This window comes from Anticarsia gemmatalis, chromosome 3, assembly GCF_050436995.1.
Source record: "Anticarsia gemmatalis isolate Benzon Research Colony breed Stoneville strain chromosome 3, ilAntGemm2 primary, whole genome shotgun sequence".
NCBI classification, from domain to species: Eukaryota; Metazoa; Arthropoda; class Insecta; order Lepidoptera; family Erebidae; genus Anticarsia; species Anticarsia gemmatalis.
In genome coordinates, this window is record NC_134747.1 from 13,711,717 (window position 1) to 13,737,796 (window position 26,080).

General features: G+C 37.0%; 2 protein-coding genes across 22 annotated transcripts in view; one reads left to right on the forward strand and one right to left on the reverse strand.

Moving 5' to 3' along the window:
* The window catches only part of Ca-beta (Calcium channel protein beta subunit), a 183,626-nt gene extending 167,763 nt beyond the window's left edge, over nt 1–15,863 (forward strand). For 13 of the 20 annotated variants that reach the window (XM_076136678.1, XM_076136679.1, XM_076136682.1 and 10 more), the window contains 11 exons: nt 328–444; nt 2,857–2,976; nt 3,585–3,792; nt 5,653–5,673; nt 7,090–7,312; nt 8,096–8,219; nt 11,015–11,155; nt 11,697–11,864; nt 12,368–12,463; nt 13,607–13,673; nt 15,300–15,863. In XM_076136678.1, the coding sequence (XP_075992793.1) occupies nt 328–444; nt 2,857–2,976; nt 3,585–3,792; nt 5,653–5,673; nt 7,090–7,312; nt 8,096–8,219; nt 11,015–11,155; nt 11,697–11,864; nt 12,368–12,463; nt 13,607–13,673; nt 15,300–15,667 (1,653 nt within the window). In that variant the 3' untranslated portion in view covers nt 15,668–15,863. The other 7 variants (XM_076136697.1, XR_012960523.1, XM_076136698.1 and 4 more) reach the window with 7 other exon arrangements.
* A 75-nt stretch (nt 15,864–15,938) lies between these two features.
* The window catches only part of rau (RA domain-containing protein rau), an 86,183-nt gene continuing 76,041 nt past the window's right edge, over nt 15,939–26,080 (reverse strand). Inside the window, exons 1-4 of one of the 2 annotated variants that reach the window (XM_076136700.1) lie at nt 22,064–22,217; nt 19,943–20,199; nt 17,803–17,980; nt 15,939–17,479 (exon numbers count right to left, since the gene is read on the reverse strand). In XM_076136700.1, the coding sequence (XP_075992815.1) occupies nt 17,174–17,479; nt 17,803–17,980; nt 19,943–20,199; nt 22,064–22,123 (801 nt within the window). In that variant the 5' untranslated portion in view covers nt 22,124–22,217 and the 3' untranslated portion in view covers nt 15,939–17,173. Of the gene's footprint in view, nt 17,480–17,802; nt 17,981–19,942; nt 20,200–22,063; nt 22,218–26,080 lie in introns of those variants that run through there. The other variant, XM_076136699.1, reaches the window with a different exon arrangement.

Sequence of the window (26,080 nt, forward strand, 5' to 3'; positions counted from 1 at the left end):
TATCGGTCTGGAACTAAAGAGCAAGCAAACTTAACAGGAATCTACCCGTTGCTCTGGTGTTACAAAAACATACTATGACTATGAAAAAGCGTAGGTAGTTACTTATCTACTTAATTTAAAAGAACCACACATTGGCACAAAGTTAGATATATTATAATAAAAAAAGAATTTTCATATTTTAAATACACCATTTATTTGTATTCCAAAATTCATAATATCAAGATATTTATGTTTTGATATAAAAATACACTGTTTATTTGTATTCTGATATTCATAAAGTTATTGTGTTTTGATATTAGTGTTAATGTATTTGTTGTGATATTGCAGGGCTCAGCGGATTCGAACTATTCCCAACCGTCGTCGGAGCTGTCGATCGACGACGACAAAGAGGCGCTGCGCCGCGAGAAGGAAGCGCAGGCTCTCTCACAGCTTGACAAGGCGCGGGTTAGTGTATTGATGCTATTTTTTCGCATTTCAGTATTTAAGAGCAGTGATAGCCGAGTGGTATAGTTGACACCTCCCACGCAAGTGGTCGCAGGTTCGCATCTGAGGCAACACACCAATTACTTTTCGAAGTTATGTGTGTATTAGAAATAATTATCACATGCTCCAACGGTGAAGGAAAACATCGTGAGGAAACCTTGCATGCCTAAAATTTGTTTAAAACATTTATTGAGGGCATGCAAAGTCCCTCCCCATTACGGGAGGAGACCCTTGCCCAGCAGTGGGACATTAATGGGTTAAATTGATATTCAGTATTTAATCTCAAGCCATGTCAAAGGCCTTCGGGCGGCTTGAACAACTTTGACACTAGGTTGACCACTTACCATGCGATAAAGAAGTATTTAATCTTGACTGTCTCCGTGGCGCAGTGGCTTAAGTCGCCAGGCTGCTAGCATTACGTCGGAAGGTCGTCGGTTCGATTCCCACATGGAACAATAATTTTTTGACATATGTTTGCTGCTTTTCTGGTAGCACTTTGTGTCCGTTCTTAGTAAGCATGTTTGTAAAAGTCCCCGCGACACAAGAAGAACTCTTAAAGCGGGAGGTGCCTTTAAAAAAAAATGTAATGTCAAAAATACATGGACTGTTATCCAATTGACAACAGAGGGTAAGTTTCCCTTTTTGACCGCCGAAGCAGGGAAAAGCTCGTCATTATAACTTGTTAAAGCCTCTATGCACAACCATGTACATGTAATGCAAAATGCAAAATTATAAGATTTACTTAAGGATTGTGAAAAGGCTTTGTAACTGAAACTAAAATTCTGATATAATCAAACGAACAACGGTCGTTTTATGCTGATGGATAGGCAAAATGCATAATCGTGGGGCAAATTCCTACACATCCTTTATTACACTACATAGTACATAATAATACGAGTATAACATAAAGCAGTTGAATTAATAGGTCGGATGACGACATATTCAAGGCAGTCACGTTTTCAATAACATTACTAAGATCGAGAGCCCTGGACTCGAGTCCTTCTGACTCCTACTTTTATCTAATACTTTTCATTATTTAGTGAAATAACTTCTGTGTCGTTTATTTGAATAAAATGCTTACTGTCGCATAAATGTAGTATCTAGCTCTCTATAATATAATCAAAACATTTTCTTTAACTAAATCGTTTTTGATATTTCTGTAATCTTTAGTACTAATGAGTATTTTAAAATTTCACTTAAAATCTCTTTGAATGCACATGCGAAGCCGAACCTATTCTGCTTTACTCATTTGCACTTTACTGGCTCGTTAATAATCGTTGCGTCGTGTACTACTATGATTAGTCACTCAGTGTTTTGTCACTTTCGGTTAATTTTGAAAATGTGACTGAAATAGCAAAACACTGTTTAACTAGTCAGTACTTAGTTACAAGGCGTTTATTAGCAAGACAGGAAAGACCAATTAACAGTTTCACAGTTTATATTTAAGTGTTAGATGACTTATTTGCTTAATAAAGTGAAGCAAATGTATTAAAACCACGGTCAAAATTCCATATGATAAACTATCTCTCCTATCCATATTATTATGAACAAAATACATCCGTCATATTGTAGACTAGTTACTCGGTTCAGTTGACGTTTCGCTCGACATTTCCGCCCACGCTTGCAGGCCGACCCCCGACCTTTACGTCGTAACGCAAGTGCACTCAGATCGATACGCCGACGCTTTATCTCCAGGGTTAAGGTTAATATCACACGGTGAACTATTTACTAATAACAGTTTTGTTTGTTTATAGGCTAGTTTTAAATATGTTTAGTTTAAGCTAAGATCGATCTCTGAGGTTAAGCTACGCTTGCCGAGGTTGTTCTGCAGTTGGGTGACCATCTTATGTATACATATCGAGTTCCTCCGTGGCTATATTATAGCAATAATTTTATTTTATTGGATTCTTTCGAAGGTAGTCAAAATGTCAATACTACAAACAAGTGGGAAATACAGTTTTTCTCATACACTCATACAGGTACATGAGAACTGAGATTTGTTGACGATAGTCAAAAAATTGAAGCAATGCAGAAAAATGTAGGAACTTCCGTTTAGTTTTACAAAAGAGGGCCAGTCTAAATAGAAACCCATGATACAATTTTAAATAAAGATTGGGCTGCATTATACGTATCAGTACAACCTCATAAGAAAAAATCTTACCATAATTATAACCTGTCTATGATAAATAACTAACAATTTAAAGATGCGGGTAGTTTTCTACCAATAATTTTAAATTTGATTATGCTTGATTTGGCTTGCGATCTAATACGTCAAAACGCCGATCTATCTAAATTAACACGTGTTTTAATTGTGTAATTGTACGAAGTTGAAAATGTAGAAGTTAATATGTGCAATGTTGGTTGGTATTCCAGTCGAAGCCCGTGGCGTTCGCCGTGCGCACGAATGTCTCGTACGATGGCACGGTCGACGACGACTCGCCGGTGCACGGCAGCGCTATCTCCTTCGAGGTGCGCGACTATCTCCACATCAAGGTGAGTCCAACACGATCTTTAAAGACCTTGGAATACGAACGAGTAACTGGGATGGTGGAAATATTGTGAAAGATTCTGATGAGTTGGTAGTAGGAGGTTGTGATGCGAGAACATATTTCTTGACAGTTTAACTGAGGTTATGCACTCTGTATTATTATCAAATCGTATTAGTATCAAATTGAAGTATTTAAACATAATGGAACACGCTTTTTTACGTGGCTAATGCAAGAGGCACTTGGTAGAGTGCAGGGTTATGTGGGACCTCCATACCGCCACGTGTGTCCTTACGACCGCTTAACGGCGTGTGGCAGGATGGCTGCCGAAGCATACAGCGCAAGTCGCAAGCCACAAGTTAACGGTCTCCTATAAATGCTGCCCTAAGCACCCTAGTACTGCACATGCCGATGGGCCGGACACAACAACACACCAGCATCCCTCGAGAGAACCTATTAAATAGACGGCGGTGTCATAATTGAACACTACTCCACCAGAAGTCTCTTATTTTGCTATCTTTTACTTAGCTAAATCATTTTAGACACAATTCCACTGCCTGGGCTGTTTCCTGATAAAGCATTTTCTGACCAATCGCTACGTTTTGTGGTATTCAGGAGAAGTACGACAACAACTGGTGGATCGGGCGTCTCGTGAAGGAGGGCTGCGACATCGGGTTCATCCCGTCGCCCGTGAAGCTGGAGGCGGTGCGCACGGGGCTGGGCGCGCGGCGCTACGCGCGCCCGCCGTCCGCCGCGCCGCTCGGCGCCGCGCACGCGCCCCACGCGCCGCCGCTCTCCAGAGGTAGCACCCCCCCCACGCCCGGTACGTCATGCAGACCATCAATTGCAACATGTAGCTCACACGCTTCAGCTCTTCACAACTATCTATCTTCATATTTCAAACTGCCTAAACCGTATTTGGCGATACTCTTCCCTGAAAGAAAATTAAGCATTAGATATTATATCTTTGGTGCCGAAAACCAAAAACTACTATATTTGTGGCAGATTCCAGGTATTTTTGACAATGAAGGGATTGATGCTGCATTGTTACTTCAACTAAAATAAGGCCAATGAGCAGTTTCAAAATTTCAAAGCATTTGAAGTATGAAAAGAATACGATAGTTGTGAAAAACTCGAGGTGATGCTTTATTGAATCTATGAAAACAAGGGAGTAAAGAAACTTAGTCATATTAAAAGATAATCATTTGGATGCTTTATGATGTTAAGCCTTGTTTTCACAGTTCAAGGGAACAGCATCCCAATAACTTTAGCATTTAATCTTAGACTATAAGGATCTAATTTCTCTAAATAACTGAAGATGTCAGAATTGGGATGTTGTCAGCAAAGTGGCCACCTGTCAAAGCTTTGTCATACACGAGATAAAAGGACATAGAAACATTATTTTAAGAAACTAGTTGCCACTAAAATGAATTCTGGAAATTTACCCGTACCCAGAAAATGAATAGTATCCCAAAATTTTAAGCACTTAAAAAGAATATTCATGTCAACATAAGTTGAAATCGTTTACTGAAGGGGAGCTAATACAGTTATCGTAAGCCTTATTTGACGATATTTTAATGACTTCTAATAACGACAATCAGTTTAAAAATGTTAATGAGCATTTTAAAACTATGTACGATATGTCACTTGTCTACAATTAGGGTAATCGCTATTTTTTGGCTCATAAAATAGATTGACGTTCGTAATTTTAAAAAAAAATGTTAACCCGGATTAATTCTATGTGATTTATAAAATGTAGGTATATAGTATTTATATATTTCATGTCAAATTATTTCGAAAGTTCTTTGTGTATATTTATATGTATATGAATATGTATAGGAGACTCTTGCCTAGCAGTGGGAAAGGGGTTAAAAAATAAAAGTATATTTATGTACTATATATCTATTTATGTATTCTATGTCTTTTTATCTAGTGTCTGTAACGTACAACGCAGTTGTTTGTCTCTCTTTCTTTACTATATCGTCTTGCTCTTTCTAACACTGAACTGCTAGACGGAAAATGATTGCCTCTAACATTTTTTTCAAAATTAACAAAAATAATAAAAAGCAGGACGATTTTTTATTTTGTAGTCGTGACTCGGTGTTTTAATTGGCATTTTATATATTTATTTAATGTAAATACTAAAATTTATTTGTATCTTTTTACTAAATTCTGCGATTTATTTATTTTTAACAAAAAATAATATTTTTACCAAATTATCTTTTTCTTTTGTGAAATGGCTGTTTTGGCACAAAATTTATATTGGTCGCAATTATAAAGGTAACGCATTATACCTATATATTAATAAATAATATATAAAACTTATTATATTATATAACTGCTTTGTACTATCATTAATATCACGGCTCATTCTAGGTGGAATTTGCTCAAATTTCCTGGTTACTTTCAAAGATGTACCGATTATTGACTATATAGTCGAATTTAATCGACTAATTACTACGAATTATAGTCAACTAATCATTCGAATGACGAAAATAATTTGAAAATTACCAAGCAACAAAAACAATTGGTTTTTACTTTGCAAATTATTTTTATTTATATGATTTGTTGACTATTTCAAGCGACTTTCTATTCGACTAATCGACTAGTCGTATTAGTCGTTGTCCAATAGTCGATACATCGAATAATGTATATTTCGCACTCACGTTTGAAACATTTTCAGATGTGCCATCGTTCGATCGAGGTAAGGTCGCACACCCATCGCCCGAGACCAGGAAATGTTGTAAATTTACACCTTTAATAATTACTAGATGTTACTGAATGTCTCCCGCGGTTTTTTTTGCCTTATTTTTTTCTTCAAGTGAATCTTTAAGGTCAATAACTTACATTATTAGAACTGAATATACAAAAATATTACATCAGCTCACCATATCAATGGCTATTTTATTCTAAGAAATGTTAGAATGTGTACCATTTTACATGCACATAGTGCAACAGGATTACCAGTTACACTCACTGATCAATAAACGATCAGAGATTAACCTGAACTGTTTAACTGAAATTACTACTAGGTATCTCCATAATAAGGAGGATACGTAAAAACCTAGTCATTGTAAGACAGCTGCCACAAAGACAAGTCTTGCCTTGCAAGCCTCTAAAGTAATTATAGTACAATTAAATTATATCTACCTAACACGAAACATTGATCTCGAAGATTCACTTCCTACCAATTATTTTGATTTTAGTAGTGCTATGTTTCTATCTGTATTAAGTTGAATACCGATTGATACCCTTTATTATGTTAAAAAACTGTGTAAGGCCTTTGATTGGGTGCAACAACCCTTAAAATGAAAATCCGCAATTTTGGATTTTGTTTCAATGATAGTTTTTGTAACGTCTTGTATTCCATTCTCATCCCATAATATACATGAGCATGAGTCCTTTTTGTAGAACTTTCTATTTTAATATATACGGCCTGTTTTACCAGTCTCTTTGCAAAGATTATTAGTTTATCGTCTAGATTTCCATATTCCATTCATGCATTATCTCGTACAGTAAGTGAGTGGTGAAACAGGTCCTCAATATTTTTTTCTTTATTTAATATATTTGGTGTATTTACAGGAACGTTAGCATCTAATTTATTTACTGAATGTTATATTAATGTATTGGTTATGGAACTGCTTGATTCTATTTAAAGGCCTAAGGTTTACCCTGAAACTAAAGTCAATGTGTTATATTTTACAAAATAGAGGAAGATTTTTTATATGAATGAAAGTTTTTTGATTATTCCTCTGTTTTGTATGTATGTCCCTGCGATGAGCTTTGAAAGCGCTATATTGGTGGATGGTAGAATAAATGTGTTATTTGATATCAGTATACTTGTGTTAGTTAGAACCTGATGATGTCGTAAAGCCGATATTATATTGTTTCCTCCCCGATTTGACATGAAACGCATGTTCAAAATCCTGAAAAGAATTTTCTTACCAGTATATCATCGCCTTTCTCGTGGATGATGAGATAAAGTATCAAAAATTAAAAAAAAGTATTACAACTGAATCTTTTTCAAAATATCTTTGAACTCAAAATTGTAAAACTCGGAATAGGATTTTTACCATACTTATTTACTTCATATCACCAACTATCTCCTCTCAAATTTCAGGTGAAGAATCAGACGGGGCGGGTCGCGGGCGCGGGGCGGGTGCGGCGGGCGGCAAGGAGAAACGCAAGCCATTCTTCAAGAAGACAGAGGCCAACACCCCTTATGACGTGGTCCCTTCCATGCGCCCCGTGGTGTTGGTGGGACCAAGTCTTAAGGGTTACGAGGTCACGGATATGATGCAGAAGGCACTGTTTGACTTTCTCAAGAGACGCTTCGAAGGCAGGTGAGGAAGAATTCTGAGAGTTGTTTGCAGATTTGTGATTGAAAGGAATAGATCAAAGTGCTACTCATACGTGCATAATCCATCGATATGTTGATATTATCATGAGGTTTCGAGACAAATTTATCCATTTAATCATCATTATTTTATTGAAGTAGTAAGCTGTTTGTTAGGCTTCTTTACGATGACTAAACTTTTTCTTAACGAAATAGTAAACTTATTTAATGAAAACCTAGTTACCTGCGCTGCTTTCACTCCTCATTACTATTCTACACACTTTGATCTGTTACTTTTGACTTCAACTTATGTAGTTTAACGTGTTATTGAAATTGATTCAACTAATGTTTTCTGTTATAGATGTTGAATAACGTTCCTCAATCTAACATGGCACTGGGAATGTAGTGTTTTGTTAATACTTAAATCATGTTTATATTTTTTATAACTACAAAAGTGTTCATTTTTTTCAAGCTTTCCAGCAAAAGCTCTTTTTGTTACTTAAAACAACAAACAAAAAATACTTTTACTTTTATTTCTTATTCTTGATTTCTGTTTTTATTTACATTAAACTAACTACTAATATTTTTGAGCTGAAATAACTGCAAACAACGTGATGTTTTCGAAAACTACTTACGGAGCTTGCAGAGTACAAATCTAATCAATATGAAAATGGACACCATAACAAGAAAAAAATACAACTTAAATAAAAAGCGACAATTCTCTTCCAGCAAACGGCGCCAACTAAAAGACTAACAACTAACCGACAATCAAACCGAACTAACATTGCAGGATTATAATAACACGCGTGATGGCGGACATATCTCTCGCCAAGCGCTCTCTGCTCAGCAACCCGTCGAAACGGGCCATCATGGAACGATCCAACTCGCGGTCCACTTGCCTCGTTGAAGTTCAGGTATGTCATGTTGCAGGATCATCATCACACGAGTCACGAGCGACATATCACTCGCCAAAAGAAACTTTAACCAGCCAAAGAAACAGTTCGTTGAGAGAGGCAGAAACTGTTTGTTGGAGGTCCAGGTGCGAATGTTCGGTATTGTAGGTAGATGTTGTTGTTAACGCACGTTGCTCTATTTGGGCGTGTTTGGAATGAGTTGAGCCTTGTGCGGCTGCAAGGTTCACGGTTATCAAGTTGTTTTTCACACCTCATATTCTATCTCGACTTCTTCTGTCGATGGCTGGTATTAGTTTATTTATATTTACTTTGAAAAATCGAATTAAGGTTAAATTCTAATGCACCTTTGGTTTAAGGACCTTGATTACTATCATCTACTCAATTTATCAATGATTTTAATGATGCGATTGTACAATTATATTATTGTGTCATCATAGGTTTTTTTTACCATTCTGTATTTCATTATCAAGCTATACATTCATGATTTCCCCATGTATCCATTTTTAGTCTGACTAGATTGAAATATAGACTTAGCTCTCTCGATCCAAACATGCTCATAAGTTGATGATTAGTTACTAACAGGTATCTAGGATATCATTAACAATCTCCCATGTTTTATGAAATCGGAGCAATTATAATCACTATGTAGAATTATATTAACTCTCACAGAGTGCTTAGTAATACATAATTAGTACACATTATAGTGCTGAATAATTCGTTAATAAGCACTGCCTTACCCTGTTTCCTTGAAATTTAAGTAATATTTCGTTATTATTGACAGGGAGCCTCTATTGTGTTAATATGTTTAGAGTAAATATATTTGTAATGCAATAAAATGTAATACTACAACTTTCTAAAGGTTAAATTGTATACGCAGACCGACACGCGTAATCGCGAGGGTCATTGATCTTTAAAAATTCAATATTTATCCTTAAAATATTAACTTGATTAAAGCCCCTGTCTATGAATATGTAATAAAGATACAAGTCGCGAAACAAAATGCCTAAAATCCTCTTCATAAAATGATGGGACCCAGTATGCCTCCTTGGGCGACTCCGTTTAATACAACGATAAGTCAACCAGGAGTTGACTGCATGTGGTCTTTTGATAGTTCATTGGTTTGAAAAATACATTTTACATTAGAAAATAACATTTGTATTACTAAAATCGATTTAAATTAAATTAATATTTGAGTGTTACTAAGTCAAATGCATGTGGGTAATTACTCATTGAATGTTACAACATTTAATTAATTTTATAGCAATAAATATCACATTTTTGGGAATCATTTAAATAAATACGGATTTGCTTGTTGTCATTCGGACGCATGATTCATGTTGTTTCATTTGGTAACTTATACTTTAACTAAACTTATTTTAAACTAAAACTTAACACGCATTTGACCATCTTACACTATTTACTGCAATAAGAGGCCACCAAAATTATTTATTACATCGAACCAAATATTTCGAGATTTAGAGATTTTTGCCCAATTTCCTGACCACGACAACACCTACATACTTACAAGTTTCCTTTAGAATATAAACGCAAATTTTTATTAACGATATTTCTATACACGCCAAATATACTGGAATAATCCTGCCTAAAGCTTGCTCCGCTTGGCCTTGCTTTGTCAGGAGGTACACAACGCTATATAGCGATGCTTCACTTGCCTTAAATACACCTAATAATAGCACTTGATTTAAAGACAATATAACACGTTGGTATAATTTACTATACATTTATGAAGTATGATATTCTTACTTGATGAATAAACACAACTTACTAGATGAAAATACACATATTTTACATGAAATCTGATACCAGATTTTTTTTAAATTACTGTATAATATCCACTACATACATTGACTTGACCGAAATCCCGGCTGTCATTTAAAGATCTTTGACAGTCGTTACCAGTAGTCAGAAGCATGAAAGTCTGACAACCAGTCTTACCGAGAGTTATCGTTTTATAACCAAGGTTTGTGGAGGTCCGATAGGCAGTCGCTCCATGTAAAATACTAATATTCAGCTGTATCCAGTGAGACTGGAAGCCGACTCCAACATAGTTGGATGAAAGGCTAGGTTGATTGGATATTGGGTTATTGGGTTATGTTATGGTCTATATAATATTATTATTCTCATATAGACGGGAGCATCTTAGATTCGTTAATGCTGTTCATAATAACATTTAGTCTCATATAAATTATCAATAGGTATATAATATATGTATTGTATCACTAGACTTAGAAGTTCTGCTTCAACATCGTTTCGCAGATCATTATTGGTAGAAATCAGTATACTACCATATGAATATAGCTTAGATGTATCAGAAATAGTCCAATATCATGTAATGGTTGGTCCCTTCTTGCACGTGATCACACGTTCACATACATTACGATATTTACAAGATCATACACTTGTTGGTTATTTAAGAGCGGTGCTTTTAACACAAATGTTTTGTTATTCTTCGTATTGTATATTGTTAGTTAATTTTATTATATAGCGTCTTGGTATGTGATCACAACCAGACACTTTAAGACGCTCCAACATTTTATCAATGGTAAATAGCTATGAATAAATTAGAAGCTACATTTGGTGCAAGTGGTTTTAAAATCAATGAGCGTATTCAAGTTAAGCAAAGGATTTTCTTTGATGTTGAGGTGCCATTAGAAATACGCAAATACATCAAAACCTTTGGCTATGTATATCAGTTAACAAATATACAATATGAAGAATAACAAAACCATCCGCATTTAGTACTATACATAATGTTTTAACTTGACTATCGTCAGGCGGAAATTGAGAGGATATTCGAGTTGGCGCGGACGCTGCAGCTGGTAGTCCTGGACTGTGACACGATCAATCATCCCTCGCAACTCGCCAAGACATCGCTTGCACCCACCATTGTGTATCTCAAGATATCTAGTCCGAAGGTAAACATTTAAACTATTACTGTCTTACTAATGAACGTTGTGAACGATCTTTTAGTTAAATATTTAGTCTCTTCAATCAAACTGTGTATGAGGTGGAAAAGTTAGCTTTCGTTTTACATATTTCTTTACATATTGGATAAACCCTCTCATCTACATATTTACTACAATTGTTGTATTCATTGACTTGGAAGCAGAGGGTCTCCAAATTTGATTCAAAATCAAGTCATTGACGACAATTATTCATAGTAGTATTAGCGTCCACTTTACCTAAATGAATTAGGTCAAATGTTGACACTTATGATTGACGTTAAAATTACTGACTCTAGACACTATCTCGGAAAAGGGGTAGAGCCTTAAGAGAAGAGCTAGCAAGTAACTAACGGCCATTTCTTTTAGCTGTAGATTTACAATGTGGTTGATACAATAATCGACCATGCGAGGAACTGCCAACAATCAGATGACCATTAGGCTTTTCCCACCCCTAATTGTTTTAGGTTAATCAAAGGTCAAAATTTTACATTATTTAATAATAATGTTGCAGGTGTTACAACGGCTGATCAAATCCCGCGGCAAGGGGCAGAGCAAGAACTTATCCGTGCAGATGGTGGCGGCGGAGAAGCTGTCCCAGTGCCCGCCGGACATGTTCGACGTCATACTCGACGAGAACCAGCTTGAGGAGGCTTGCGATCATATTGCTGAATATTTAGAGGTCAGTTACCTTTATATTGATAATCTCTATGGTGTGGTGGTGTGAATAAGATCTCAATTTCACCATTTAGGCAATGGATTGTTTTGTCATTTGATTTGAGCTGGAATGATTTAAATGGTAGTCTCAAATAAAAAGGTGAAAATTTTGCGAAAGCTGTGTACCCTGGCTTAAGATATTTAAACTAAATTAGTTTTTTTTTTAATAAATTGGTTGTATTTTACTTTCGGATAAAGCTAGCAAGCGTTTATCACCTGATAGGTTATCGATGTCGTATAAAATAAGTCACGAACTTAACAACATTATTAAGCTGCGCGTCTACTGCTTATTTCTATGACACCAAAATGCGGATGCAGTGGACGCAGCACCATAGAAAGCAATAAGCAATACAAAATAACAAAGTTTTACGGTCCGTACGTTTCGAATCCGACGCAGTGGATGCGCAATTTTAGACGATACACCTGAATACCTATAGAATGTCTGTAAAATCGGTATGTTTGTCTCAGTCGTATTGGCGCGCGACGCACCCGGCGCCGGTGGCGAGCGCTCAGATGGCGCGCCCGCTGCACCACGCGCACCACCCGCACACCGCCGCGCAGCCCGGTGAGTACACACACGAACATACACACAAACAAACATACACACTGACACACAGACACACATACACACACTCGAACACACACACTAAAGCACACACACACATACACAAACAACCATACCAGCTCCTGAATTTCACACATTATAAGACGCTACGCTATTATAAGGTCTCCAAAACTCTTGCGTGAGAATTATCACACACCATCCCTTTTTATGAGAAAGAATTAAGTCCACTGAATTAAGAGCTCCTGTAGTCCAAAGAACGAACAATATGAAATTCTAATCAGAATTGATGTTTACTATCACTAGATGCTATATTACTGAATGTTGTAACAAATTAATAAATATTGTACAAAAAATAACAGTAGTAGTCGATGTTGTGACTGACATAAATAGTAGAAATAAAATTTTCATACAACCTCTACTGATTAATAAACATTTTAACTTAGTACTGTTTGCTTTTAAATTTTATCAGGCGCTTGAATCAGATTGAAATATAAATAAGAACCTAAATAAGTGTAGTATGTCGCTTCTAAATAAAATAATGAATTTATACCACACACCGAAAACACTGAAACACATACAAATCATACCTACTATAAAGATTTTAGCAAGAATCCGTAAGATACAAGTTGCTGTTAAAATTTACAAAGTTATCACATCAATATTTTTATAAGTGATTTAAGATCGTTACTGGATCTTCAATCAAATTAGTAATGTTAATAAAACTGGCAATGATTTATTAAACCCCGGATTCTGAGGAACATTTAGCGGTAGTTTTAATGCTAATGAATAGCTAACTATTCAATAGCATTAAAAATTATATAAAAAAACGCTATTGAATAGATAAACTACCGTTAAATGTACTCAGAAACCGGGGGTAAGTAAAGACATGATTTATTGTTTTCGACATACCTATAATTTTATTTTGGAAACAATCAATAGCTCTAGAGTACCAAATCAGATCATAGAAAAGTATGATAGGTAACATCATACTTACTATTCATATTTCAAAGTCAACTTGTGCCAATCTACCGACTACCGATTATAAGTACCAGTCTTCTAATATGTGTAATAAGTCCTAGTAACTTGTATCTTATAAGTGAGTTCCACTTTGAACTTGTTGTAACCTTGTACTGCGATGTTTTGAACCCCCCGCCCACTCTGGAGGACATCGCGAGAGGTCTGACTCGTACAACTACGAGAGGGAAAGAGGTAACTAAACTACTGTAGATCAACATTTATTATATTTTATAGAAAAAAAATAATAGTCTGCTAAAAAAAATAAAATCATGTGAAGATTATTAAAAAAAAACGTATATTTATAGTTTTAGGGTAATTGTTGTAGTATTTGAGCTATATTTTGTTATACAGCTACAATTTAGATATGTCTGCTTCAGTGCTTACTGAAGAATTTGAAAAATAAAAAGCTAGACTTTTGCAGAGATTGAATTTTGAAGAATCTAAATCTGTATCTTCTACTAGATGATCTATGTTTTTTATTTTAGTGGTCGTATATCACACATTACTACAAGAATAATATTTTTCAGGAACAAACCTGTTTAACTAAAACTATTTCTGCTATTATATTTGATGTTTATTATAATCAACATGCATAATATCTCATTCATTACATTCGTCATCATTTATCTTAAATGTCTACTAATAAAAAGTATAATCACGAACTTAAATCCAATTCTTTACACCTTTAACTATAACAAGCTTTATTATTCTATCCACCTTTGAGGTTCTGAAAAGGTTAAAAAATAATGCGTTCGTAAGGCAGATTGAAGTTCGTGATTGTACCAAACAATATAAAGACATAAGTGTTGTATTAGATGTTGTGTCCCCCTCACGACATGTCGCGACATGTGGAACGTCAGTCACGACACTGACTCTCCCTGTTCATTTCAGTACAAGCGTCGGGGCAGGCCCACTAACAGCCGAGCCGAAGGTTTTCCACGTGTTTATTGTCACACGCTCCAGCACCCGTCCAGGTTGCATACACTTTCTAGCGCCCCTGCCCTTCTAACCGCTTGACCGCTTGGGTGACGCTTCACTAACCATTCTTGAACTCCACCGGCTCCACCCCGCCGGTGGACTTCATAAGCTTCCACTAATAGCGTTCAGAATGACGCTAACCGTTTGTTTCTATCAGAATTTGGGTTGGTATTTTATAGATTCTTGACGGGTAAGGTTTTGGCTGGCGGGAGGATTAGTTCCAATTTGGTCTTATGAATCATCGTCAAAAATTGTGGTGTCTCTGTCATATTCTTCTGTGTCATCCTCCGTTCTTCTAATGTCGACTAAAACTCGATCGATTAATTCCTATTAATATCGTTCGTCTCGTGTGACCCCTGCGACTACATGTCATCTCATCGTCCTCTCACCGCAACTCGTCTCGCCGTAACACCGACGTCTCGCGGCCAGGCGCCGCTCCGCCCGGCGCGGCGGCAGTCTCACGTGCAATGTTCCGCAGAGTCGCCGTCTCCTCCGCCGCCCGCCGCCGCCGAGGTCGTGATCCCGGTCCCGGGTAAAGTGCGCAATTCCGGCGAGATCATCATGCAGATGTCCCTCAGTCTCGTATCGTAGTCGCAGTAAGTCAGGGTGCCCCAGCCCCCCTCCGGAGGATCGTGTCCCCTCTCCTCTCCGCCCCGTGTGACGCGTGCACTCGGTCGATCCCGGCTCGCGAGTGCAGTCGAGCCGGGACCGCCTCATGTTTCCCGAGTTTCGTTTGCTGTGCCCGATTGCGTGTTTGAGTTTGTGATTTGAAGGTTTTGAGTTTTTTATTCGTCGCCTACAGCTGGACCGCTCGGTGAGTAATATGTTGCGTGTCCGCAGGCGGCAGGTCCCGCGCGGCGCGGCCGGAGCGGCTGGAGGAGGAGTACTACGGGCGCGGCGGGTCGCGCTACGCCCGCTACCCGCGCGAGTACGGCGAGTACGCGGGCGAGTACCCGGCGGGCGCGGGCGGGGCGGGCGCGGGCGCGGGCGCGGGCCCGGCGGGCGGCGCGGCGCACGAGCAGTACGAGCGCGGCGCGTACGGGCACGACTACACGCGGGACGCGTACGCGCGCGAGGAGTACGCGCGCGAGGAGTACACGCGCGAGGAGTACGGGCGCGAGTACGCGCGCGACGAGCGCGAGCGGCGCCGGGAGCGCGAGCCGCCGGACGACTACGGGCCCTCGCGCCGGGCGCTCAACGCCGTGTAGCCCCGCGCCCGGACCCGCTCGGACCCGCCCGGACCCGCACACTGTATAAATTTTACATACCGATCGGAGAGGGGAGATAATTTTAGTACCGTTAGATATTATCCGTTTCCCATTTTTTGAACATACTCTGTAATTATATTGCATCGTCTGTACTTCATTGTTGCAATCATTTGTAAATAAAATACTTTATATCGATCGACGACTCGGATTATTTCCCCCGCTTGTGGTGAGTTCACGACGTAAGTACAGGGTTCAAATAAAACTTCGAATATCAAAAACATATCGCAGTTTATTTAGAGTGTTTGAAGTAAATTCGATGACGCTCAACATGCCAACGTGGCCGCCATAGATGCTGCCATTAATAAATTAAACATTAAATCGCGTAACATTTGTTAAATAAATCTAACTCTCATAATATTATCGCTCGCGTGCCTCTTTGGTGTCTACTAGCTAAAATAATACAATAATTATATACATTCATTTTTCATATTACATTTTTATAGTTTCAACATATCTATTAGGAATAATGCGAAGGAAATAATGCTTAAGAACCTGAAATCCATTACTTTGAAAAAGTATTTAAGCATGATATATCCATTTACTAGGGATTCAGAATACAAATATTTCCCGGAACATGAATATATAACTATTATTTTACACGCTAATCAAATACTCAGCATATTTTCATTATATTTTCATGTTTTATAACTTTTATGAGATTCATTTGGATTAAATCTCCCAAAAACTACACAGATGACGGTTTTAGATCACATTTTATACTCAATAGCCGCGTACTGACTGACCGAGCAGCCTCGCGAGGCAATATCTCGGACCCGTTCATTTCGATCTGAAAGAAAAGAGACCTAGATATTGGCTTGCGAGGCTGCTCGGTCAGTCAGTACGTGGCTGTACTCTGTCCAAACTTGATCGAAGTCAAGCTGTAGTTTTGGCCATTTCTACCATAATATGTAGTGATTACGACAATGGCAAAGAAATGACGTATTGATTCATAACTTGTGACTATCAGCAATTGCAAAAATTGCTATAATTTGCTATTGAAACTCTGAGTCCTGTTGCTTCATTCCTTTTCCAACAATTTCTGTAACTGTATCGTTCTATGACTAACTTTAACTGCCTCTTTAGGTTAATTACAAGGTTATTGCAACAACTCTTTGGTTTCACACTCACTGAAAACACCTAACTGATTCATTTTGAAGAGATTTACAAATATAATTTATAAAAAATTCTGCAAAATTTACTTTTTCGTCGACAATTTTACGATCAAGACAATTGAAATCGTAAACCGAACGATAAAAAGTATCAAAATTCCCACCAGTTAGGGTTCAAAGTTACACCAAAAGCCTCAACGATCCTAAATCCATATTTACACTTTACACAAAACTGAACCTTATGTACACTTCACAAGAGTCGCTTTCTCACTGTCCCATGGTGCTTACGGCTTTTAGCCCGGCACGTTCTACTGATCCTGGCTAAATTGAGTGCTAGTCAGATGTAGAGATAGTCATTCTTAGTTTCTCTACAGTAGCTGATGCTGGGGAACTTGTAGACTGGGCTGTATCTTCTCTTTTCACCTTCAGCTTCTAGTGAGAGAGCTGAGAGTGCTCGGGAAGGTTCCTCGTCTTCTGAAGGGGTTTCTTCAGGGACGGGTAGGGTTCTAGGCGGGAGGGGCGGCGCTCGAGGGTTCCTCCGGACCCTGAAGTGACAGTCGCTGTCTGAGGGCCACGCTCGCTGCACCATGAGGGGTAGGTCGTCAGGGTGGAGTTTTCTTTCATACTCCTGGGATGGACTGACCTGGAATTAAAAGAATGGATTGTTAAATACTTAGATAACGTAAGCTAGTTTCTCAGGCATTCAATTTAATCCGCACACAAGACTTAACAGTTTGGAATAAATTAGTATAAAAATTACAACATAACAGACATAATTTAGGTAAAGTCAAAAATTTTGGTCTATCTAATCACTTCTCTCAAGAAACAAATAGTTCTTACAGCAAATAATTAACAATAGCTCTTCAAAGAACCCTAAGCCAACGATCAGTCACAAACATAACATCTAAATCTTAGTTGCCTTACCGAATAAAACATATTCAATATCTATCACAAAAATCAACGTACCTCATACAAAGAGAACCGTTCCACCCCCTCGTTGGAGTCATAGCAGTGCAGCAGGATGGCCAGCACCTCGTCAGCCGTGGTCCTCTCACTGGTGAGCAGGCACTTGTACTGCGACGAGGACATCAGCGCCGAGTCGTAGATCTTGATCAGACCGCCTGGACGCATCTGCAGGGAGAACCTGGAATGATCAGAATTTGAGGTTAAGTAGAGCGAAATAAGAAACATAAAATTACAAATTTACTATTGAGGTAGTTAAAATCCTAAACCGTGCAATAGCAGCAGGGCTGAGATCCCATTGAATGGCAATTCAAAAACAAGCAAGTAGACTTACAGTACCATTAAGTTTATATTTGGTGTTTTATCGTGAATCTTTACATTTTTTTATTGAATCAAGCCTAAAGTAGCCGTTATTATGACAACAAGTAGGACGTGGGTACATAGGTACAGAAGACATTATAAAAGAAACCCTCAATCATGCAAAAAATTATTTTGAATAAAGTTGGTATCTATTGGTACCGTATAGTAAACATAGGAACAATTGTTCAAAGGGACGCAAGCTATGGGATACGTTAATATAGAACACATCATTTTCAAGGCAAGTAGACTACAGTTAAATGCTCATATAAACACAATCATAAACCAATCCTTAAAAATTAACCTTCAATCTCATAATAAACTCTTAAACAACTGTCAGCACTCGAACACGATACATATGGTCAAAGTGGAACGTTTTTATCATTTTTATTGGAAGCCCAGAATAGAATGACGGAAGTTGAGACAAAAGTAAGATTCTTTTTCTGGAAGCCGGCCGCGGTGGTCTCGGCGACACGTTGCGTTTGACCGATCATAGATTCTGTAGTGTTTTGATTCATCATTTGTATGGGATGTTGTGATTTGTATTGTACATGCTTGGTATTTTTGAAGGACTAGTTTTCCATGCAATTTCAACTCGGGAAAAAGTTTGAGGTATATTTTAGCGGTCTATGGTTATGTTTTAGTCGAAGATAGTTTAACTCAATATTTTTTGTTATTTCTCGTTATCTCCTTGTTATATTAGCATACAGGATATAAAATTCCACTGAGATTTCTTGCGACAAAATCAGGGAGAAACAGATAAGTTCTAGATCTACTCACTAATATTATACTTATTAAGGTAAATATTAAGTATATAGTCATAGTATAATAATACAGGTATCATTGATTTAAAACTCAGACCCCAAAATGAGTTGACCATTCCCGCAGTCCATTTTTATTACCATTAACAAAAATATTTTGGTCGTCCAAATAGTTCCGTGTTTGTTCAACTGCAACGAATAATGTCAGGAAATAGGACACTTGTTTTAGTTTTACGTAAAGGGTTGATAGTTAGGGGACACATAATTTTATGATTTCCGTGAGCGGAAATTTAATTATGGGGTGTTTACTTTACGTTAATAGGGACGAATAACGTTTTGTTCTTAAATTCCTAAAGAGATTTTTGTTGTTTGTTTTTATAGAGTTGAATGTGTGTCTATTTTGCCGTAAACCTATATCAATCTATGCCTAAAATATAACGCTGCAGAGTTTGTTTGTTGAAACACGCTAATCTCAGGAACTACTGGTTCGAATTGAACAAAATATTGTGTTGAATAGTCTATTTATTGAAGGCTACAGGTTATATTATAACAACACGCTATGAGTTATAGGAGTGGAGCAGCAACAAAAATGTTGTGAAAACGTAAACTAAAGTCGACTTTGGTGAAGGGCTGCCTTTAGTCTCTTATAATGCAAAACTATTATCACCGCGGCTGCGCTTTCGTGAGATTATTATTAATCTCAATCAATTTATCCCCTTATTAATGACACATTTCCCCGAGAAATAATCTACTGGTCCATTAAATTTAATCCAAATCGATTGTATTAAACCATGAAACTGATGACGGAGTAAGTTTTTCACTTTCTAAACTGCATACATAATAACAAGCCTGTGATATCCGAAGATTTAGGCAGAGAGTACGTTTCATCGATAACAATGGTCATAACAGTAGCTAGAATAATGCCTATATAATATGCGGGGTGCGAGCCTATTGTCTATTATCGAGAACGTTACCAAGAAAATATAAATTAATTTTGAACATTAAATCCATTTGAATCTACTTACTTGGAATATCCTTTAGGATGGCAAGCCTGCAACGCAGCCGGCCTTGCATCATCATCGAGCACCAGCGTGGTCCTCAGTCCAGCCGCTCGGACCCTGACTTCCATGCTCAGGTAGAACAGCCTGGGGTCCCGGTGACGCATCCTGAACTTGCCCAGGAGCGTCCCCACTACCTCCCGGGCCCTTGTTCCCCAGGTCACTGAGAGGGTCTTGTATTCGATGTCTGGGCGAAGACAACGAGCGTAGACTTTGATCGTCGTCTGTGGACAAAGAGAAATGGTATATTAGTTACGTTTCATTGTCTAGTTAGGTTAAGGTACTTACTAGTAATATTTCCACTGTACCGTCAAAAACTAAAATGTAAAATCACTCAAAACTACGTAAATGTAACTGAGAGAAGTAAATTTATGTTTATTGATCCGTGCTACAGAAAATAGTAATGTCAGTTCTTTATAACCGCCAAAGTAAAAATTATCATAAGCTTAACCTAATTATGAGCCTTATATTACTTTAGCAGACACGCAAATCTAGTCCAAACCTATCACGTTTTAGGGTCTCTACACTCCAAAGTTATTCATTTAATTACACAACTCTAAGAAAAGGACTTTCTGATCTATAAAGTCTATAAAAAACAAAGTAATACAGTAATGTCTATCACCATAATAATTACAGCAACTTCTCCATATAAAACAAGTTTATGCTTTATAATATAAATGGCAGTAACTCCTAATGAACAGCCTCCAATTAGAATCCAATTCATTAAATTAGCTTGCAACTATTATCGTGTTCTTGCTTACTATAAACCGACCAAGAATTTGTTTTAAAAGGACATCTCCTTAAGTCTGGACAAATAGGATGTACGTTAAAGAAATGAATGAATGAAGAAAAAGTAGTCAGGGTATGGATAAAGGATGTAGTTATGTAATGGTTGGAGATTTTGTAATGCTGATTTTTATGGAACGGTTATTGACGACATAAATGAAATCCTGTAGGTAGAGAGTGACAGAGAGCTTCGGTTTGTTATTATAAACGGGAATCTTAAAAGACCACTCTTTTCTATTAACTAGTCTTAAAAACCCTTTATCAACCTAGAAATAATGTCCAAAACACAAAATCACTTCATCACTTACAAAATAAATTTTAACAATCGTAATGTAAAAATAATTAAAGAACGACATTTGATTGGTACCTACTGAGATTTCCACATAATTACACCAACTGTTGTTTCATTATACATTGAAATTAAATTTATTATGAAAATACTAGTAACGAAAAAAATAAACTGCATTTTTACTGTTTCGTTCACGCTATCGTAACGTTTTCCGTTTTTTAGCACATTAGTAGGATGAAATTTGACTGATAATATTCAGATTCTAGGTCAAATGTACAATTTTGTAGCCTAAACCAAGATAAGTTGTACAAACTGATTAAACTTCCGTTTTTAGGGAGCAGTACTTGTAATATTTGCTATCTTTATCTGTTTATTCAAATATTTATGTAAATTTGCAATTAACTTAGCAAATAAGATGTATTATTACTGAACACGGTACTTAAAATATATCCACTGCTTGAATTTAAACGAAGGCACAGAAGGGGCGTTTTCACCAAATAAAAATTAATTACGCAAACAAAAATCAGTCCTTTGGATAAAACACTTGCTGAAATACACTCAGAAAATTTGCACTACTTAACTGGATAATATAGAAATAACTACAACTATTCTAAAATATTTCATTTCTACCTTCAGTGTTACAAAAAAACCGCGAACATAATTTAAAAATTCGTGAAAAGAATACATAACTAAATCGACAAAAGGATAAATTGGTCAAAATAGCAAATAAAGACTACAAAATCAATTTAAAAACTGCATTTCACCAACGATTTAAATATCCAAGCACAAAACAAACTTAAGCCAAACAAACGGACAAAACCTGATAATCAAGTACTAACTCTAACTACCAATAAAGTCATTATTCCGTGTAACAGAATGCCGAGATTGCCGTATGACCAGTTCCCACGCGCAATTCACTTGCACACACACACACACACAAACACGAAAACATTCACACACAAAATACAAACGAAAATAAAAAATAAAAATTCGAAAAATTTTAGTAAACTCACGTGGATGTTATGGGGATGGAATGCTAAGCGCATGCGCGGCGCAGGGACCGGTGTTTCCATGACGTGCGCACGAGTGCAAGCGCGATCGACACTGAGCCTCTACTTGCTCCGATGTGCCCCGAACGTCCCCGACTCTCCCCGAGCCCGCTACAGGGGGTTACAATGCCAGCTGTCGTTCACTTCCTGGTTTTATCGATGTATACAGGATATAATGGCAGTGTTTTTTGTGATTACTCTCAATCGAGGATGTTAGTTCGAGGATATCCTTTGAGTACGAGGAATTTTGTGTAATTTCTCTTTGCACGACTAAATAATCAATTGAAGACAGATTTTTAATTGAGAAAGTAGACCCAGTTAAACAAACTGCCTAGTCGAGCCTCAAATTCTAATCATCAGTTTAGAAGACAATAACTAAACCAATATTTTGTTCTAAAAACTCCATTAAAACAATCAATTATGCAAATTAATACACAAAACTAGATCACCAAACACGAAAAAAAAATACACGAACATACAGCCCATCAAATTAATACACGAACAATTCACCTTGCCGTGCAACCTGATCGCGAGCGACGGAAGCTCCCACCCCTCACGTAGGGTAAGTGGACACCTGTCTCCCGACGGAAACCAATGCATCCATCGATCGTATTGATTGTGTTACATTGCGAACAACCGTGTGAAATTGCGGGTAGAAACATATTCATTGCAAAAGTTCACATGGAAAGAACGAACCGTGACGAAAGTTCGGGAAAATTTGTAAATATTTAAGAGATATGTCGGGGTGTGAGTACATTTTATTTATACTTGACGGCACTATTGTACAGCGACAGCAACAGTTAGTTTAAAAAAATCTTAACTCTCTTTCTCTCTCTTTAAAATGGAGACCTAAAACGAACTGAAAATTTTAAAACTACAGCAAAATATCAGTCGTCGTCATGGAAAATATTCCACCAAGAAATTCGCATCAATGTCATAACGAAAGACCAACGGTGTCCTATTGTTCTAAATTCTCAGTAGAACTATTAATTTAGTATTCAGGTACATAAGTAGTGCATAAATATACCCACGTTTCGCCATTATTATTGCTAGTCCCATATAACAGGGGCAAAGCCTACTGCCATATACCTACCGAGCACGTTGTTATGTATGAAACTTGAAATATAAGTAATTAAAAATTTCAATAACACTTTACCCAGTCAGCCTGCGACCACGGCGAGAGCAACCTGCGCCGAAACGTTAGGCATTTTAAGGTAAAATGCGAGTTCGCGTTAATTCCCGTATCCTATTATATATTAAACACTTTACCCAACCGAAGAGCTTATAATCAGCAGTCTTGTAAGCGTACATTAACGTCCAGTTTACAAAGGTAGTCACTATACAGTCTTACAATGTAACTTAAAACTTAAAAGACCGTCAAAGAAAGCAATGTCGGTAAAAGTGTTCATCTCGATATGATCTTGAACTGGTGACTTGAAGGAAACGCAAAAACAGCCACCGGATACATTCGGAATGCGGCACTGACCGGTCGAATCAACCACGTTATCATTACCAACGGAAAAATTTGGAACTACAAAAATCACGTACAAAATACTGTACTTCTCTTGACAACTAGCGCCACCTGAACGGCAAAGTTAACTTGGTAGTAGCAAGTTTGTTAGAAAATTGTTGATAAAAAGTGTTGAGGCTTGGACATCCTTGGTTACTGTTCGTTATGGTCATTAGTTAGTGCATAGTTGTGTTATAACGAGCTTAGAACTGCACTGAGTGTTAATTACCTCCTGTTGTTAACAGCACAGCGAGTATAACACGCAGATTATTACGGAATATGAAAATCTAAAAACCTTACCTTTTCTGGCTTTAGTTCAAGATTTATATCCAAGAATGTTAAAATTGACATCTATTTACAGTAAAATAAAATAATTATTTGTTTTATGATTAGCAGCCATATACCGATGTCTTTCCCAGTATGAAAAGCGGGTAGTCGGATACTCAGGGATATCGTAGCTTATTCATTACAATTAACTTCAAAATATGTATCATTGTTCCAAACTTCTTATAAGTTTAGTGCCTTAGAGACAGAATTTAGAATTCTAATACTGCGCCCATGCTGTGCTCTTACAAAGTTTCCCTGTTACGCTCTTTTATGCGAAGATATGTCAATTGGTCATAAATGGAAGTCCCTTTAAAACAATAAAACCTAAAGAGATAATGTGACCATCTCTTCAAATTGCCCATAAGACCATAATGTGACCACAGTAGCCGCGAGCGAAGCATGCGTATTGCGTATAAAACGTCCGGTGCTAAGTGAACGCGCACTTAGTTCTAACATGTTATAATAGATGGCGTTAGATGTTGTATTGTTATGATTTATTACAAATGCGGGTGTTGATGTTAAAATTTATGGAGTTTTCATTGACCTTTATATTTCTATAGTGTTATGGTTAGTTTTATGGTAGTTGATATCAATAGATTTTAATTTAAGATGCTACTAAACTTGTAGCTATGATTTTAAAGAATATAAAAGATAATTTCCAAAAACAGTTTATTGTATAGTATGACTTCGACTTAGATTAAATCGACGTATTGAATATTTTATTCATTGAGTACTACTTAAAATCTTATTACAAGAGAAATTGTGTAACTTAACCCAACAAGGTTAATATTTGAGGATATTATGCCATAATAATATCAACAAAAATCTTTACAAACACTTCCATGACAATCTATACTTTTTCACTTCCAAAACAGCCTAACTCACACTCCACACCATATAAATATCAACAAATACTCTTACCAAATCAAAACAAGTTCATACAAACTACTGTTACAAAATATTGTATAACTCGACACGCGCAGCACGTGTTGTGCCTACACTTGTATTATAACACTCAGTCGTCGGTGTGCTAAGTGTGAGTGTTGGGCGTAACACTCGTGGGTAGTGTTGGTTTAACAGCTGTTAGGTCACCTCGATTTGTTTGATATTGTGGCTTTTAAAAGCCGATATCCTCGAAAACCCGTGGAGCCAAAGTACCTATGTAAAATCCATTAATAAAGTTTGTCGTGTTTTGAATTAAAATACATCAATTATAGTTTCGAAAATGCTGTTAATTAAAAGCACATGTATAAAATTAAATTATTTTTTTAGCTGTCCCACTGCTAGGCAAGCGTCTCCTCTCGGATCGAGAAAGGGGTTCGATAAAATACATAATAATATATTTACTTAAGATCACTTATTTGCCCGTGGAGGTAGTAGCAGGGATGAAAGACTTAACTCAAAGACGGCATTTGCTATGATCACTAAAAGCTTTTTTATAATACAAAATTATACAGAATATAATAATAATAATTGTAATTGCGACAATTACCATGCGAATACGCAAAAAATGTAGCAGAAATAATAACACAATCACATCCTATCTTCAACTAATCTTACACAGCCTTGGCACTGAAGCGAAAAAGACCATTAAAGCAAAAAAAAACAATAGACCCAAATTTACTCAAAAATAAAGTCATCAAAACAATTTGTTCAACCAGATGTTCTAGTTGTTCGTTAACGGTATAAAATGGTAGGTACCACCCCTGAGCAACAATAAAATTAAAAACTAGACAAGAACTGGTAGATACCGTTAGTAATTTGATGTAATCATACTTATGTCAGGAGTAATAATATTGCGTATGTTGCGATTTTTTGTACAGCGAAATCCTTCTGTGAATAAAAAAGTAGCTGATGTAATTTGCTTATTAATAGTGCAAAATGTAGAGGTGTGGAAGTGATATTTTGTAGGAGGTTAGTTGCTAACTTAGACTATGATATAGTTTTGGATAATCTTACAGCTTTTGAGAAGATTAACAATACTGTGAGAGTCATTTACCTTTACAGTTTTATTGTTTTATATGTTGTAGACGAAGCCCATAGATGCCTTAATTAGACGGTATAATTATACTTTGCCACTTGAATTACAGCATCAAAATTTCTGAACTTTGAGTTACGTTTGTACCAACACTTTAGTATTACTA